The sequence below is a fragment of the Canis lupus genome, chromosome 21 (genome assembly GCF_048164855.1).
Source record: "Canis lupus baileyi chromosome 21, mCanLup2.hap1, whole genome shotgun sequence".
Classification (NCBI taxonomy): Eukaryota; Metazoa; Chordata; class Mammalia; order Carnivora; family Canidae; genus Canis; species Canis lupus.
This window is the reverse complement of record NC_132858.1, coordinates 8931168-8947378: the sequence shown is the minus strand read 5'-3', so window position 1 is coordinate 8947378 and position 16211 is coordinate 8931168. Positions and strand designations below refer to the sequence as shown.

The window sequence follows — 16211 nt, the reverse complement described above, 5'->3', positions numbered from 1 at the left end:
TGGTGCCATGCTTCCCGGTGCTGTGTCTCGGGGCTCACGTCTGCCCCCATCAGATGAGGACTATGCCTCACGCATCTTTGTTCACTCCTCTTGCCCCGACTCAAGGCCGGCAACAGATGGAGGATTTGTGTCCTGTCATAGCCACACTCACTGTCTGTCCTGCTGTGAATCACAGTTGCATCTACAGAAAGCCACTTTGTGGTGTAGACAGGCTCCATCCCCCTTGCAGCAGATTGGCTGTGGCTCACTGTGCCTCCGTATTACCCTCTCTCGCCACAGATTTGGCATCACTCCTTCTACCAGGTGCTCCGCATCGCCCCGGAGCAGCATCCTCTGATGATGACAGAGCCGCCTTTAAACACAATGCCCAGCAAAGAGAAGATGTCACAGGTAAGAGGCCAGGTGGTGGGCAATGGGTCAGGGAGCAGGTCATGGGGCAGCAGCTCTGGCCACTTTTCGAGCCTTGACCCTGGGGGATGCCCTCAGGGCATCGCCTCTTTGCTCAGCGAGATGAAGACACAGGAGACATCTGTCCCCTTTGACGCTGGTGGCAAGCAAGGCAGCTACCACGGGAAAGCTCCCCAAGGGACCGGGCATGGGTGAAATGTTTACTGTGACTCATTTCAGGTGGACCCGACAGCAGGTCTGTGGGCAGGGCAGTTGTCCCTTTGCACAGGTGAAGGAGTGGGGGTGTGCAGGAGCAGAAGGGGTTTGGCTGAGGCTGCAGGGCAGGGGGTTAGGAGGTCCGCTGGGTCCTTCTCAGTCCTGCTGGGTCATGGGGCCAGCTTAGAGCTCCCAACCTGACCCAAGAGCTCCCAATGTCCCCCAGGAAGGAGTTCGTGGTACGTGTGGATAGGACTGACCTGGATGAACTGGATTGAACTGGTTCTCGGAGGCTGTCAAGGACAGATTGGTGGAGAAAGGAGGGTATCCTCCAGTAGACTGCAGAGTCTCCCTTAGGGCCCGAGGGGGGTCCAGGTGGGAGGGGGCCGCAGGGGCTGCCAGGTTCTAGGCACACCTAATGAGGATGTCCAGGGACTAATTAAGCAAGCAGCAAGGCTCTACCACCTGGCCCAGCACCCCTGGAGCCCAGGGGCGTCTCCTGCAGTGAGCAGTGACCCAGGGCAGGCCGGCAGCCCGCGGTACCACCTGCCCGTGGAGGAGGCTTGCTCCATGGCCCAGAAATAGAGCACCAGCAATCGGAGCACAGGCGTGAGCTGCTGCCTCATTTCAAACCAAGCCCCGAGGAAGCTGATGAATCTTCGCCCGCACGTGGTCAGGCCCACAGAAGTGGGCCACAGCTGGGCTCTGCGTGGACCGGGCACAAGGCCCACGGCCTGGAAACAGCAGGTAACCGGGCTGAGAACAGCGTGTGCCCATCATGGACCCAGTGAGCTGGAGAGAGAGAGAGAGAGAAGCAGGGTTGTCCCGCATTCAAGGGGAATATGCCATTGCCAAACTGTTGTAGGGGCCTCCAGAGAATCAGAACGGTGGGACACACACACACACACACACACACACACACACACAGATCTGCTTTAAGGAATTGGTTCATGTGATTATGGAGACTGACAAACCCCAGGATCTGCAGGGGTAGAGTCGGCAGGCTGGAGCCTTTTGCTCTGTTTGGATCTTCAACTGCTTGGATGAGGCCCACCCTCCATGGGGAAGGGTAATTGGCATTACTTGATCTATAGATTTAAACGTTGATATTATCCCCAAACACCCTCATATACACACCCTCAGAATAATGATTGACCAAGTGTCTGCGATCCCCATGGCCCAGTCAAATTGAAGGAAAAAATTTACCCTCACACAAGCCACTGTGCTGGCACTTGCCCACCTCCCCTGGGCTCACCGCCTGCCTTTCTGCCCCGGCTCTCTCTGAATCTACCCTTTGATTATACTGAGATTTCAGCATAAAAACAAAGGGACACACACGTGGGGTAATTTTGGTGATTCTTTACTGGAGAGATTATGCACAAAGGTGAGTATGAGTTTTAGAACAGTGACGTGAGCCAGTGTGGAGTTCTAGGCTAGTGATGGGGAGCCGGGCCCCTAAACCTGACAGGGCACAGGTGGCCAGCAGCCCAGAGAGGGTCTCTGCCAGGAGGATGGACCAGCAGGGACCAGCAGGGAGGGAGCAGGGACGTCCCCTCCTTCCAGCGTTGCCGTGGGCAGAACCCAGCCAGCGGGTCACCCAGGGAAGGGGAACTTTTGGCTACTGCCCAGGGCAGAGAGTGGCCGAGGAAGGTGGAAGCTTCTGTAGGCAGATGGGGGGCAGCCTGCAACGGTGGCCTCTGTGGGGACTCAGGGAGCAGCACGTCACTGCGGGAGAATGGAGTCCCCCCATCTGTGGACTCTCCCCTGCGAGCTCCTTCTGTCCAGGTGCCAGACTCCCCGGCCCCTCCCAGAGGCTGGAACAAACTGAGGAGCACAGGGCTGGTTCTCCCAGAATAAGTCTGCCTGTTAGCAGGATGTCTGGGGCTGCGTCCCAGTGGAACAGCAGGTGCAGGGAGCAGTGGGGAGCCTGATTCTGGCCCTGGCTCTCCCCACATGTGGGACCTGGGGTGGATTGCTTGTCGTCGAGGTGTCTTGATTTCCCTATCAGGATGGTAATGGCATCACACTGGGGATGTCACGGAAACGAGATGGGTCGAAGCCGTGACGTGTGTGTCACCGTGCTTAGCACCTGTTGAGCATTCCTCAAATGCTGCCTCAGTGTTCTCATCTGTAGGATGGGAGTTTGACCCCAGGATCCTGGAAGACCCTTCCAAGCTCTGTGACCTCTGGCCTCATGCCAGACCGGGGGAGCTGAGGTTGGTTTTTGTCCTTGCATTTTTAGGAGGTGGGGTTTCTAGTGGGATCACAAAAGCTGCTCTCCCACCTAGAGTCCATGCCCTGCCTCCTCCACCAGGATGCAGACTCTGGGGACGCCGGAGAGTGACACAGACTCACCGCCACTGCCGTGCCCATCTCTGTGTCCTTAAATGGGGTGCCTGCATCTGGGTGCCTCACCTTCCACGCATCATGTTACAAATGCACATCTGGGTGGTTTCCACTTGGGGGCTGTTGTGAAAGAGCCAGGTGCAAATGGGCATGAGCCAGTCTTTGCATGGACACGTGCTGTTGCTTGTCTTGGGTAAATCCCCAAGCCCCCACTGACAGCTGCCCTCAGACACATGCTTAGTGACCCCCAACACACTCAGTGGTGTTGCACACTGTGTGCAAATATTGTTTTCTAAAATGCTGTCTACTGGGTTTTGAGGTCTTTGCCAGAGGCCAGTTGGTTCACTTCTTGAGCAGCCCACACCCCAGTCACTTCCCTTACGGTCTTATACCACTCCAGGGCCACTGTACACCTGCCCTACTTGCCCCTGAGCCAGGTACCAAACTAAGGACAGCCCCTCTGCCCAGGAGCCTGTGAAATCATTCAGTTGAGCCAAATCACAGGGATCCTCCCAAACTTAGCTAACTACCGACTGGCCGTCCGTAAGATGCCCCGACGGCTCTAGCTGGCTGTCACCCTGTCCCCAGGTGCTACCCTCCTGTGGCCCTGTTGGCAGGTTTGGAGCTGTACCTCACAAAGTTTGCCGATCAGTGGTCCAAGTGACTGCGTGTTGGTCCCACCATCAAAAGAACCTTGAAATCTTAAACCCCAGTGTCACTATCTTGCAGGAGAATCATTCACTTGCTCAGCCAACCTCACAGTGACGGTGCCCAGCCTCCCACCCCTGCCACCTGTTCCCTAACATTCTCGTCCACCAGTCTCTCATGTGGACGAGGCGGAGACAATGTACATACCCCAGGGGGGACGCCATGGGCAACAAAAGCAGGGCTGTGCCTCCCCTGTCCGCGCCTTGCACCCTGTGTACAGTCAGTACCCAGGAGAGCATCCTGGACGCACTGTGCCTGGACTAAGTGTCTGGGGCGCAGTTAACACATAGTAACTGACGGCTTTCGTTGTTGCAATTGTTATAAAACAAGTAAAACATCCCAAATCAAAGTATTGTGTAAAGCCTGCCTAGCCTCCAAGAGTCGAAAGAACAAAAGCGTGGAGAGGACAATGTTGGCTTCACAGAGGCATTGGGGGTTCAGCATCACCCCCATCATGAAAACGGGGTGGCTCAGAAGATGATGCGATCCCCTCGGTCTTGTGGCAGCGTGTTACGTCTGCCCCGTCAGGTCCCTGGGAAGGATTCGAGCCTGCGTTACTGGGAGGCAGTGTTGCGGAGCTCGTGGGCAGAGCTGGGCTGAAGAGTGGCACGCTCCCTGACTCCGTAGGCTGGATCTCTGGGGAGCCAGGTGCCCCCGCAGGTGGGCTTCATGCGCCCGAGGACTAAGGGAAGACCCGCCTGCTCTTCCGTCCACTGGCCTGGCGTCCAGCGCTTCCCATTGCTTCTCCGCAGATCCTGTTTGAGACCTTCAACGTGCCGGCCCTGTACTTAGCCAACCAGGGAGTCCTTTCTCTATACGCCTCTGGCCAGACCTCGGGTGAGTGGCCCCCTCGGAGCCCCGTGAGCCCACGCCTGTCCTCTTCCTCCCTGCCAAATAATGAATGAATGAAGGGAAGGATCCACGGGACGTGAGAAACACACTGGACAGCCCTCCTCCTAATTCCCTCCCGTCCTCCTGGGTAAGCAATTTGCTTCCACTCGGCTCACTTAGCTCCTTGACAGCTTTATCGAGGTGTCACTGGCGCATGATGAAGCCAGGGTGCCTAAGGCATGCAATTTAAGAAGTTTTGACGTGTAGATACACTCATGTAGCCACCAGCACAGTCAAGATAAGGGACGGATCCGAGACTTCTAAACCTCCCCCCTCCCCCGGCCCCACGCCGCCCCACGCTGCCCCCTCCAGGCTGTCCTCACATGCATTTGCATTTTCTGGAATTTTGCGTGAATGTTGTTGGGTATGCGCTCTTTTTCCTGTGGCTTTTTCCTCCTCAACATAATTATTTGGAGATTCATTCGTGCTGCTGTTTGTATTAATAGTTCATTTCTTTTTATTGCCAAGTGGTATTCCATTGTGTGAATGCACCATACTTTGCTGATTTATTTACCTGTGGATGGATATTTGGGTTGTTTCCAGTCGGGAGCTATTATAAATAAAGCTACTGTGAACATTTGTCTACAAGTCTTTGTGTGGACATACACTTTCGTTTTACTTGCATAAAAATACCTACAAGTGACATGATTGGGTCGGATGGTAAGAGTATTTTAATTTTTTAAAAATCCGCCAAACTAGCTCCCAGCATGGCTGCATGCCTTCATGCCTTGCTTGCCAGCCACATGAGAGTGCCCGTTCCTCCACAGACTGGCACGGCCGCTCTTCATCATGCAGCCCTTCTAGCAGGTGCACAGTGGCACCTCGCTGTGGTTTTGACTCGTAGGTTCCCTAACAAGCAGTAGTGGTGAGCATTCCATTATATGGAACTTTGGTGAAGTGTCTGTTCAAATGTCCTGTCAATTTTTCACTGACTGCATCTTTTTTATAAAAAAAGATTTTATTGGGGATCTCTGGGTGGCTCAGCGGTTTAGCGCCGGCCTTTGGCCCAGGGCATGATCCTGGAGACCCGGGATCGAGTCCCATATCGGGGTCCCTGCATGGAGCCTGCTTCTGCCTGTGTCTCTGCCTCTCTCTCTGTGTCTTTCATGAATGAATAAATAAAATCTTTAAAAATTAATTAAGTAAAAAGATTTATTTATTTATTTATTTATTTATTTATTTATTTAGGAGAGAGTGAAAGAGTGCGAGGGCAGGGAGAGGGAAAAATAGACTCCATGCTGAGTGCTGAGCCTGTTGTGGGGCTTGATCCCATAACCCTGAGATCATGACCTGAGCCGAAACCAAGAGTCAGATGCTCAGCCAACTGAGCCACTCAGGTACCCCTGAGTTGTTCATCTTTGAGTTTTGGGAATGCTTTTTGTTCTCTATATCAGCCTCTCATTGGGTACATGTTTTGCAAAGATTTGCTCCCAGTCTCTGGCTTGGCTTTTCAGTTTCCTCACCATGTGCTTCGAAGAGCAAAAGTTTTTAATTTCAGTGAAATCTATTTATCCTTTGTGTGTGTGTGTGTGTGTGTGTGTGTGTGTGTGTGTGTGTCTCATGCTTCTGGTGTAAAATCTAAGAAACACATGCTGAACCCAAAGCTTTTCTGCTGTGATTCCTCCTAGAAGTTGTATAATTTTCAGTGTTACACTTAGTTCTGTGATCCATGTGGAGCGCGGTTTTGTGTGTGGCTTCTAGTACGCATGAAGTTTTTTTCTTGGTATGTGTATAGATGTCCAGTTGTTCCCACACTATTTGTTGAAAAGACAACTGAAGAGTGAAGACATTCTTCATCGAATTACCCTATGCATTTTTTTGGAAAACCAGTTGTCCGTATTTGTGTGAGTCTATTTCTATAGTCTGTGTTCTGTCCCAGCGATCTGTTTGTCTACCTCTAGGATGATACCACATTGTCTTGATTACAGGAGCTTTATAAATCTTGAAATATGATGTTAGTGCTACACCTTCGGACTCTTATTTTTTTTAAATAACATTTTGGCCATTCCAGGTTCTTTTCATTTTCATATAAATTTTAGAATCATGTTCTCAATTTCTACCAAAAAAAGTATCTTTGAGTTTTGATCAGAATTTCATTGAATTTATAGATCAATCTGGAGAAAATTGGTCTCTTAACAACAGTCATGTCTCCTGACTAATAAATATGGTATATCTCCTAAATGTTCTCTAATTTCTCTTGGCAGTGGTTCGTGGTTCACAGTGTAAAATCTGCGCAAACCAGTCATCAGATTTATCTCTAAGTATTTCATATATTTTGATTCTATTATAAACTCTATCTCTAGTTCAATTTCTGATAGTTCTGCACAAGTATATAGAAATACAAGTAGCTCTTGTATGCTGATATTGTATCCTGGCACCCTAACTAAACTAATTTATTAGTGCTGATAGGATTTTCTACTTAGGCAACCATGTTGTCTATAGTTTAATTTCTTTATTTCCAAACTGAGTGCTTCTTATTGTTTTTTTTTTTTTTCTTGCCTCGTTGCTCTGGCTAGAATCTTCACTCAATACTAAATGGAAATGGTGGAAACAGACATCCTTATCTTGTTCCAGACCTCAAAGGGAAATCATTCAGTCTTACTGAATGATTAAGTGCATTGTTAGCTATAGGTTTTTCATTGACATCCTTTATCAGTTTGAGGAAATTATCCAGTATTCCTAGTTTGATGAGTGGTTTTTTTTTTAATCATGAATGGATGTTGGATTTTGTCAAGTGCACTCTCTGCCTTTACTGATAAGATCATGTAGAATTTCTCTTTTAGTTCTTTAACATGGTGAATTACATTAATTGATTTTTGAATGTTAACCAATCTTGCATTCCTGAGATAAAATCAATTTGGTCATGACTTGCTATCCTTTGCATATATTTGCTAAAATTTGTTTAGGAGTTTCGTGTCTGTGTTCATGAAGGATCATGGTCTGCCATGTTCTTTTCTTGTGACGTCCCCTCTCTCAGGGACCACTGAGATCGTCCTTTGTTGCTTGATGTCCAACATCTTAAAAACTGTTGTTTCCTGTATTTCTGTTTTAGGTGTTTCAGGTGTGTGGAGGGAACACACTCCTTGTTCCCTACCTTAGCTAGATGTGGAGGTCTTCATTTTAAATGTGAAGTCCTTGGTTACCAGAGCCAACATGTGAAAGAAGGCAATCGTCCAGACCACTGATCCACTCTGGATGGCTCTACAAGTCACCATTTCACACAGAGTGAAGCCTGTGTTTCCAAACCCACATCACAAATTTTGGACTAACACAGAGAGATGTAGTTTGCCTTGCTATCTAAAACGTACACATCCTTCACTGCATCTAGCCTCTTCCGACAATCAAGCGCCACCCAGAGATTCCCAGTGCCTACACTGATGGACAGTTTTTTAGGGAAAAAGCTGTTAGGAGCAGAATATTCTTCTTTCTCTTTTATCCTTTGGCAACTGCTGCTAATGCCTATATGTCTTGTTTAATAAGAAAATTTGCAGGTTTTCTGACCAAAACTTTGGTGTGACCTGGATAGGTTTTACCCTAGCACACTCCTACAGAAGAAAGTTTGCTCCTCAGATCTTTGCCTTCTCCTCCAATTATTTCCCATTTACCATCTCTTCCTGCAGACTTGACAATTGATAAGGGATGTCATGCACCCTGCATGATGATGCCAGCATGTTCTCTTGTCTAGGAACAACCATTGAATCTGGAGAAGGAATGACATACTTTGTGCCCATCATTGACGGCTGTGCTTTACATCAGTCGACCATCCAGGTGGACATGGCAGGCCAAGACCTAACATTGTACCTCCTGAAACTATTGACAAACAGTGGGCACTCGTTGGTGAGCACAGGTAGGAAATTGCTATTATTGGCCAAGTGAACCAGTCTCTGGGGTGTAATATCCTGCTTGGCTTGCTCAACCTGCGGCCTTCAATTTGTAAAGAAAGCTAAGACTACTTGACTATGATTCAAGTTTTACAAACAGGCCCATCTATATTTAGGGACATTTAGTGATTGGTAGTGGTCGATAATGACAATGAGAATCATGGTGATGATGATGATGATGACAATAGTGACGGTGGTGATGATGGTGATGGTGGTGATGATGAGGATGATGGTCACCATGTACCCACCACAAGGAGCTGAGTTTTCAAAAAGTTGCTCTCTGGGGACAGAATGCTCCTGTGAACCATCTTGGGTCACATTTTTTCCCTTCCTCCATAGGTGATCGGGAATATATCCGGAACGTAAAAGAAAAATGTTGCTATGTGGCTCTGGACTTCGACAAGGAGAAAGTGAAAGCTGACTGTCCTTCCTACGCACAGAAGTATCAGCTGCCCGATGGCCAGGAGATCACCCTTGGGCGGGAGAAGTTCTTCTGCCCTGAAGGGCTTTTTCAGGCAGATCTCATAGGTAAGGGGAGGGAAGGGGCCAGGGGTGAGTCCAAACCTGGATAGCAGGATTGCTATAAAGGGAATGGAGCCCTGTAGCCAGGAGGGGGTACTGCTTTGAGTGGCAAGTTGGCACCCATTTCAAAAGTTCCTGTGATATTAACTATCACTTGTTAAACCCGTACTGTATGCCTGTGACTTTGGCGACCACCGTACACGGGCTATAGCCTACAATCCTCCCCCATCTGACACTGCTCCATGTTACAGATGAAGAAATCCAGTGCAGAGCACTAAATATTTGCCAGGTGTGACTGAATTCTACATGGGACCATATTTTTCTCTCCCATTATATATTATTCATACTCCGTCTACTCACAAAATAATTTGAAATATACAAATGGAGACAAAGCAGCTAAAACCATAGGTTTGGAAGAAACTAAATGTTTGGCTGATTCAGAGGTTCTTTTTAAAATTCTGGTATAGTTAACATCCAGTGTTTTATTAGCTTGGGGTGTACAATATACTGATTCGACAGTTCTATACTTCATCACCCAGGGCTCATCATGACATGTGCGCTCCTTCATCCCCAGCACCTGCTCCCCTAGCCCCCACTCACCTCCTTCTGGCGGCCAGCAGCATGTTCTCTGTAGTTCAGAGTCTGTTTCTTGGTTTGTCTCTCTGGTTTGTTTTTTTCCCCTTTGTTCATTTGTTTTGTTCCTTAAATTCCACATACGAGTGAAATCATATGGTACATGTCTTCCTCTGATTAACTTATTTCACCTACTATCATACCCTCTAACTCCAACCATGTCATTGCAAATTGCAATGATTTCATTGCAAGATTTCATTCTTTCTTTCTGGCTGAATCATATTCCATTGTGTATACACACCACCTCTTCCTTGCAGCATTGTTTACAATGGCCAGATGCTGGAAGCAGCCCCAGTGATCTAGAGGTCTTACACGAGCACTGAGTTGGCTAAGCTCCCTGGCAGGCGTGCAGAACAGGAAAAAAAATGATGGCTTGTAAAATCCCCATTGACAGGGAAGATTTCCAGGTAGTCATGGAAGACCAACTATTTCCTGGAATCAATTTTTAAAAATTTTAGAAAATTTAAAAATATTTTTAAAAATTAAAAAAAAAATAATTGGTTACAAGGGGCAGAGGGGAATAAAAAGGACGGAGCCACTTCCCCACAATTAGTGCCTAGTAAGGACATGGCTGTTACATCTAGTGTGAGTGGGTTGGCTTTACCTCCGCTTTCCCCATTGGACTGTGCAGTGGAAAATGGCTTCAATCATAGCATGTGCCCCCAAAATATTAGGTGGACACGTGAAACCATCCCTGAATGAAGTTCCTCACTGACAATGTGAACATTCTCCTCTGAGTCTGGGTAGGCCTCTATGAGCAGGAGCACACAGCCAACACCGTGATGAGAGTGAAGCGTTTGCAGCTCATGCTCATTGGGTCTGGCACGTCCTGGACGATTCCAGAAGATCAGCCTTTTCAGACTTTATCCCGAGGCTGTGTGGTCCATGCTATCCCAGATGAGGACAACAAGACATCCTGTCGCTGTCATGAAGGGCTCTTCCCCCATATATGTGTTTATGTGTTTGGACTAATGATGAGTCTAGGAAGGATGTTAAATAGACGTATTGTGGTGATCATTTTGCAATATATACACATACCGAATCGTGAAGTTGTGCACCTGAAACTAATATAATGTGGTGTGTCAATTATACTTCCATTAAAAAATAAATATTTTTTTTTCAAAAAGGAGGAATTAGTATAGTTTTCAAAGGCCACCTGAGCAAGGACACCGCCTCTGCAGAAACCCGTTTATAAGAGCAATTGATACCGTGGCATTAAATTTTAATAATTGTCAGTTAACATTTGGGTATAAATCATCTCAGATGAGAGAAGAAATTAATGTTTGTTTATTCAGCCATTGGCTAGTCAGTCCCACGTAGTCGCACACATTATCTTGTTGAAATCTGTAAGGGCCCTGGGGTCAGTGGTGCTGATGTTTGCCACCACACTCGGAGCTGAGGTTTGGTTGGGGGGGAGTCCGCGCCTCCCCAGGGCCTCCAACTGGGAGGAAAGAGCCCGAGGCTGCAGCCCCCAAACCTCTGCCTTCCTCCGCCCATCTTGACAGGGAGACGTGAGCCAGGCATCCACATGAAGGCCTTCCAGAGCATCAGCTCCTGCAATTCTGCCCTCTGGAAGATTCTCTTCAGCCACATCGTATTGTCTGGAGGAACTGGCTCCTGTTCTGGCTTGTGCTTCCGGTTGCAGAAAGAGATATCTGCCCTGGTTTCCCCTACGATTAACGTGAAGGTACGGTGCCCCAACCCACCCTTCGGGGACTTCCTGCATTCATTGCACAGAAAATTCTAGAATACCAGGTGTGCCAGGCACGTGGTCAGGTGCTTGAGGAGTGATCAGTAAACAAAAGTCAGGAACATTAATGGCTCACATGCTAGTCAGTGAAGGAAGCCGTACAATACAAACCAACATGCCAGGGAATACAGGTGTTAGGAGGGGCTGTGAGCCACGGGGGAAGCAGCCAAGGAAGGAGGCTTGAGTGGTCAGGGTGGGTCTCCTCAGGAAGGCGACATCTGAGGAGATGCTCAGAGGACATGCTCGAAGGAGACGCTTGGGGGAGATGCTTGGGGAAGATGCTCGGGGGAGATGCTCAGGGAAGATGCTCAGAGGAGATGCTTGGGGGAGATGCTCAGAGGAGATACTTGGAGGAGATGCTTGGGGAAGATGCTCGGGGGAGATGCTCTGGGGAGATACTTGGGGAAGATGCTTGGGGGAGATGCTCGGGGGAGATGCTCGGAGGAGCAGGGGAGCCATAGGGATGTCTGTGGAAGCACGGTCAGGCAGAGGGAGCAGCCCCTGTGGCGGGGGAAAGGAAAGGCTGGGTTGGCGGGGGCTTCAGAAGGAAAGGCCGGGTTGGCGGGGGCTGAGCCAGGAGAAGGGCAGTGAGGTCAGAGAAGCGTGTGGGGCTTCGACCCTGAGCAGAGCCAGCCCAGAGGATGACTCCAGCTGCTCTGGGGAGGGCTGACTTTGGGGGTGGGGCACGGACTGTCAGGTGCGGTGCAGGGTGGGCCAGTGCTCCAGATGAGGGTGGAAGGTCCACAGGGAGGAGGTAGCATGTCCCCCAGTGTTCCCGCCTGAGCAGCTTGAGCGATGTGGCTGCCATCCCTGCAGGCGGGAAGACCACTGGGAGACTAGCTGGGGGAGACGTCAGGTGTCTCTCTGGCGCCTGAGAGCTGGTCAAGGACAGTTACAGAGTTTGGAGGTGGAACAGGGGCTCCAGGTGCACCCGTTGGAGGCTTCTGCGGAGGCAAGGTGCTCTAAGGCCAGAGGGACCCCAGAGAGGGGTAGACGGGGAGGAGGACTGGCTCAGGTGGACGAGAGGTGAGGGGGGTGACAGTGCAGACATGGACCATGCGTTCAGGGCCAGTGCCAAAGGCCCAAAGGAAATCAGTCATCTGCCCGGCTCTGCTCTTGCTTGGGCTTCTTGCCCTCGTCCTGCCACCACGTAAAATTGTTATGTATGTATTCAGTTTTAAAGTAATGGCTTAAAAAAAAATTAAGTAATGGCTTTTATTTTTTAGGGAAATATTAGGTTTACAGGGCTCCCGAAGGTGACTAGTTCTGCAAACGTTGCCCAGTGGTCTGTGGTTTTTCCTCTTTTTCTTTTCTTTCTTTTAGCATGTTTTTCCTATTTCAACCCTTTGGCCATTTTTCTGTTGGTGGTTTTGCATTCTTCTGAATGCATAAATATCCCAGTTTTGTGCATGCTCTGTGGGATCTGAGAAGACACAGACGGGGTAGGTGACTCGTCTGAGTGACAGCCTGTTGGTGGCAGCAAAGACCAGTGGGTCTCTGGGTGGCCGAGACTGCTCTCTCCTCTGCCGGATGCCTGACCCTGAATGTGCTCTTTCCCCTACCTCTGACTCTTCCTTTTTTTTCTTTAAAATTTGTGCACTATTTCTTTTCTTAACCAATAGGAACAAATGCTTCCCAGCCAGGCAGGATTCTGTGGGGCCACAGAGCTGGCGAGCAACAGTAGCCGAGTTAGAGAATCATCCTCTAGAGTCATCCCACGTCTCCCTGGACCTTGGGTGTTCTGAATCCTCGCTCCAAATCCCTTTTCCCTGCTAATCCCTGTGGCAAAGCATCTGCCTTCCTGCGTTAAAACAACAAGCCTGTTCTATTGTGTGGTGTATCCACATGCCTTTAGGAAGGTCCGTGGACACATGAGGACGGCCACTGTCTGACCTTGAGCAAGTGAATCTAACCTTGAGCCATAGAGGTCCCACCTGGTGGTGGGCGTGGTGATGTCTGGCTCCTCCAGGCGCAGAGGTGCCTCCGACCTGGGGCAGACGCTCTGTTCTCTCCCAGAATCGAGGGCGAATGTGCACAGGGCAGCTGTTGGTGCGAGTCAGGGCTGAGCACAGTGAAAGTCTCGAGCGTGAGTGTGAAACGACAGGGATTTCTCCAGGTTGTTCAATCCCCTGTGATTTTTGCTTTGCTCCTCTGTATTTTCTCATTTTTCTGCAAAACACATATGCCTTCCACGTAGACTTTGTAGAACTTGACGTATCATGCATTCTAGAGGGATCCTAAGAGCCAAGGGGAGTCCTTTCTGCTCCTGCTCCTTTTATCCTGTAGTTTAAAGCCACAGGCAGACAGCGTGTGGACCGACACGCTTCTTCAAAGGTCAGAATAAATAGTATTTGCCTGGAGGGTAGAAACAATTGCCCGTGAGCTTCGTTCAGGGATGGCTGTTTTATGTCCCAAGTTAATTAATTAATTAATTAAATTTTTAAAAAAAGATTTTATTTATTTATTCATGAGAGAGAGAGAGAGAGAGAGAGAGAGGCAGAGGGAGAAGCAGGCTCCCTGCGGGGAGCCCAACGTGGGACTCGATCCCCGGTCTCCAGGATCCCTCGCTGGGCTGAAGGCGGCGCTAAGCCACTAAGCCACCCAGGCTGCCCTTATGTCCAAATTTAGAAAAGTATTTTGATTCTGGTTTCTTCCCCTCTCCCCCGCCCCCCGCTCCTCCCCTGCAATCCCCCCCTCCCACACCCCTTCCCTGCCTCCACCCTTCCAGGTGTCCACCTGCCCCTACTCCACTTACAGTGCCTGGGTGGGCGGCTCCATCCTGTGCTCACTCTCCACCTTCAAGGACATGTGGGTCACTAGCAAAGAGTATAAGGACATCGGTGCCTCTATCGTCAGTAGGAGAACCTTCTGATCTGCAGCTGTGTGGATCTGTGTGGACCTGTCCTATCAATACCAGCTCCAGGCTGAGCCCCAACTTGGCTGGATCAATCAGAGCTCAGGACCAACTTGAACATGAGGGTGGTCCTTCCTCCCCATACTTCTGTAGATGTGGCCAATAAAGGACAGACACCCTCTCTCTGGGCACGGTTTGCAGCGTCTTGGGAAATGCTCACAGGGCACTCACTTCACTAACACAGGGCAACGAAGCAGGGAGGGGGGATTTCTTTCTTTCCTTTTTTTTTTTTTTTTAGATTCTATTTATTTATTCATGAGAGACACACAGAGAGAGGCAGAGACACAGGCAGAGGGAGAAGCAGGCTCCATGCAGGGAACCTGATGCAGGACTCGATCCCAGGACCCCAGGATCACAACCTGAGCTGAAGGCAGATGCTCAGGCGCCCCGGGGAGGGAACTTCTGCTAACCCCTGTGGATGGTCAGCATGGTCAGGTGCGTGGCAGTAACGAACATCCCCTAGGCTCACAGCCGTAAACCAGCCTGATCCCCACTTGTGCTGCTGGTTCATTGTAGGCCAGAGGGGCTCTCTCCTGCATCATCCTCGCTCCAGAATCTGGCCGACAGAGCGGACACTGTCTGGAACATTGTCATTTACTGTGGGTGAGCATAAGATCCCCCTGGTGGGCCTTTCATCGGCAACGAAAGTCTCCAGCCCGACCGGGACACTGGGCACATCTGCTCACGGTTAATTGGGCAGGACGAGTCACATGGCCCCAAACCACCACAGGGACTGGGAAGTGCCATCCTGCTACAGACACGCCGTCCCAAATGGGGAGGACAGCGCAGATGCTCTGGTCAGGAGGACACCATTAGGGCGGCAGCCAGGGCACACATGATGCCAGGGGTTTAATCCTCATGCGCCCAGCTGTGAGATTGGTTTATTAAAACCGATTTCATGATTCAGGAACTGAAACTAAGAGAGGCTAATTAACTTGGTGAAGGTCATTGAGACAATGATGGGGAATTCAAGTCTGTGCATAAACCTCATAGGGGTGCAGAGGGTGAGCAACATAGGAGAGAAGGACCAAAACAGTGGGGGAGCAGCTCCCCCACCGAGCACAAGGTTTCCCTGTCAACAGAGCCCTGGGAGAGTCCCATACACAGATGCCCTCTGATGACATTTCTGAGCATCAAAGGTGACGAATAAATTCTAGACACAGTGAGAGACGACAACAGCAAACAGGTAAACTCTAAAGTAGGGCTACTAGGAAAAATCCAGAATGCCAGTTAAACCTGAATTTCAGAAATAGAGCAAAAAACTTTTAGAAGAAGCCCATCCCAAACATTGCCTGGGTTTTTGTTTGCTAAATCTGGCAACTACTCTAAAATAAAGAGGTCCTACTGCATCAGAACTCCTACCTGCAAAGATGGTGTCGGAAGATAAGAAGCTGCAGGGAATTCCCTACCTCGTCCCACCGCTTGAACCAGCTGAACTTGAACTCCATCCGAGGACTCATTAGTTGAGAAGCCAGTAAATCTCACTTTTATTTAACCTAGATTGCAACTAAAGATGATTCTTTAAAGCAGACAAGGTCTTGAACACAATCTCATGACCTGTGGGGGATATTTAACATTTTCTTTGTCTGTATATTTGAACCTTAATTTTGCACTTTGACTTAGCCTCGGATGTTCTTCTCTAAACACCCAGTTTAGAGCATGTACCTTCTTGAGGATTGGATTCATTCATTCATTCGGTCTCTCCTCCTTCCAAAAAGCCCCATTCCACGAGGGTTCATGGGCCGGGGAGGATCAAGTCAGGAGGACCTATGTTGGAGTTCTAACTCAGGCGCACTCCAGTTGTGAGTTCTAGAACAACTCGTGTCCCCTCCTCAAGCCTCTGTTCTGCCATCTGTGAAAGGGGGTGTCACACAGTTAGTGGGTTTTGCTAAGGAAGGGCCCAGTGTGAGGCCCCTGGTGGTGCCAGGGTCTTGACATCTTCACCGTCAGCACCGCAAGCCCA

The 16211-nt window shown here is 49.5% G+C and overlaps 1 protein-coding gene across 5 annotated transcripts in view; it reads left to right on the top strand.

Annotated features, from left to right (window-relative positions):
• The window catches only part of LOC140612601 (actin, alpha skeletal muscle 2-like), a 32712-nt gene extending 17009 nt beyond the window's left edge, over window positions 1-15703 (top strand). For 2 of the 5 annotated variants that reach the window (XM_072790342.1, XM_072790341.1), the window contains exons 6-11: window positions 280-390; window positions 4410-4494; window positions 8234-8395; window positions 8769-8957; window positions 11090-11271; window positions 14765-15703. In XM_072790342.1, the coding sequence (XP_072646443.1) occupies window positions 280-390; window positions 4410-4494; window positions 8234-8395; window positions 8769-8957; window positions 11090-11271; window positions 14765-15064 (1029 nt within the window). In that variant the 3' untranslated portion in view covers window positions 15065-15703. Of the gene's footprint in view, window positions 1-279; window positions 391-4409; window positions 4495-8233; window positions 8396-8768; window positions 8958-11089; window positions 11272-14062; window positions 14380-14764 lie in introns of those variants that run through there. The other 3 variants (XM_072790343.1, XM_072790345.1, XM_072790344.1) reach the window with 3 other exon arrangements.
• Window positions 15704-16211: the final 508 nt, after the last annotated feature.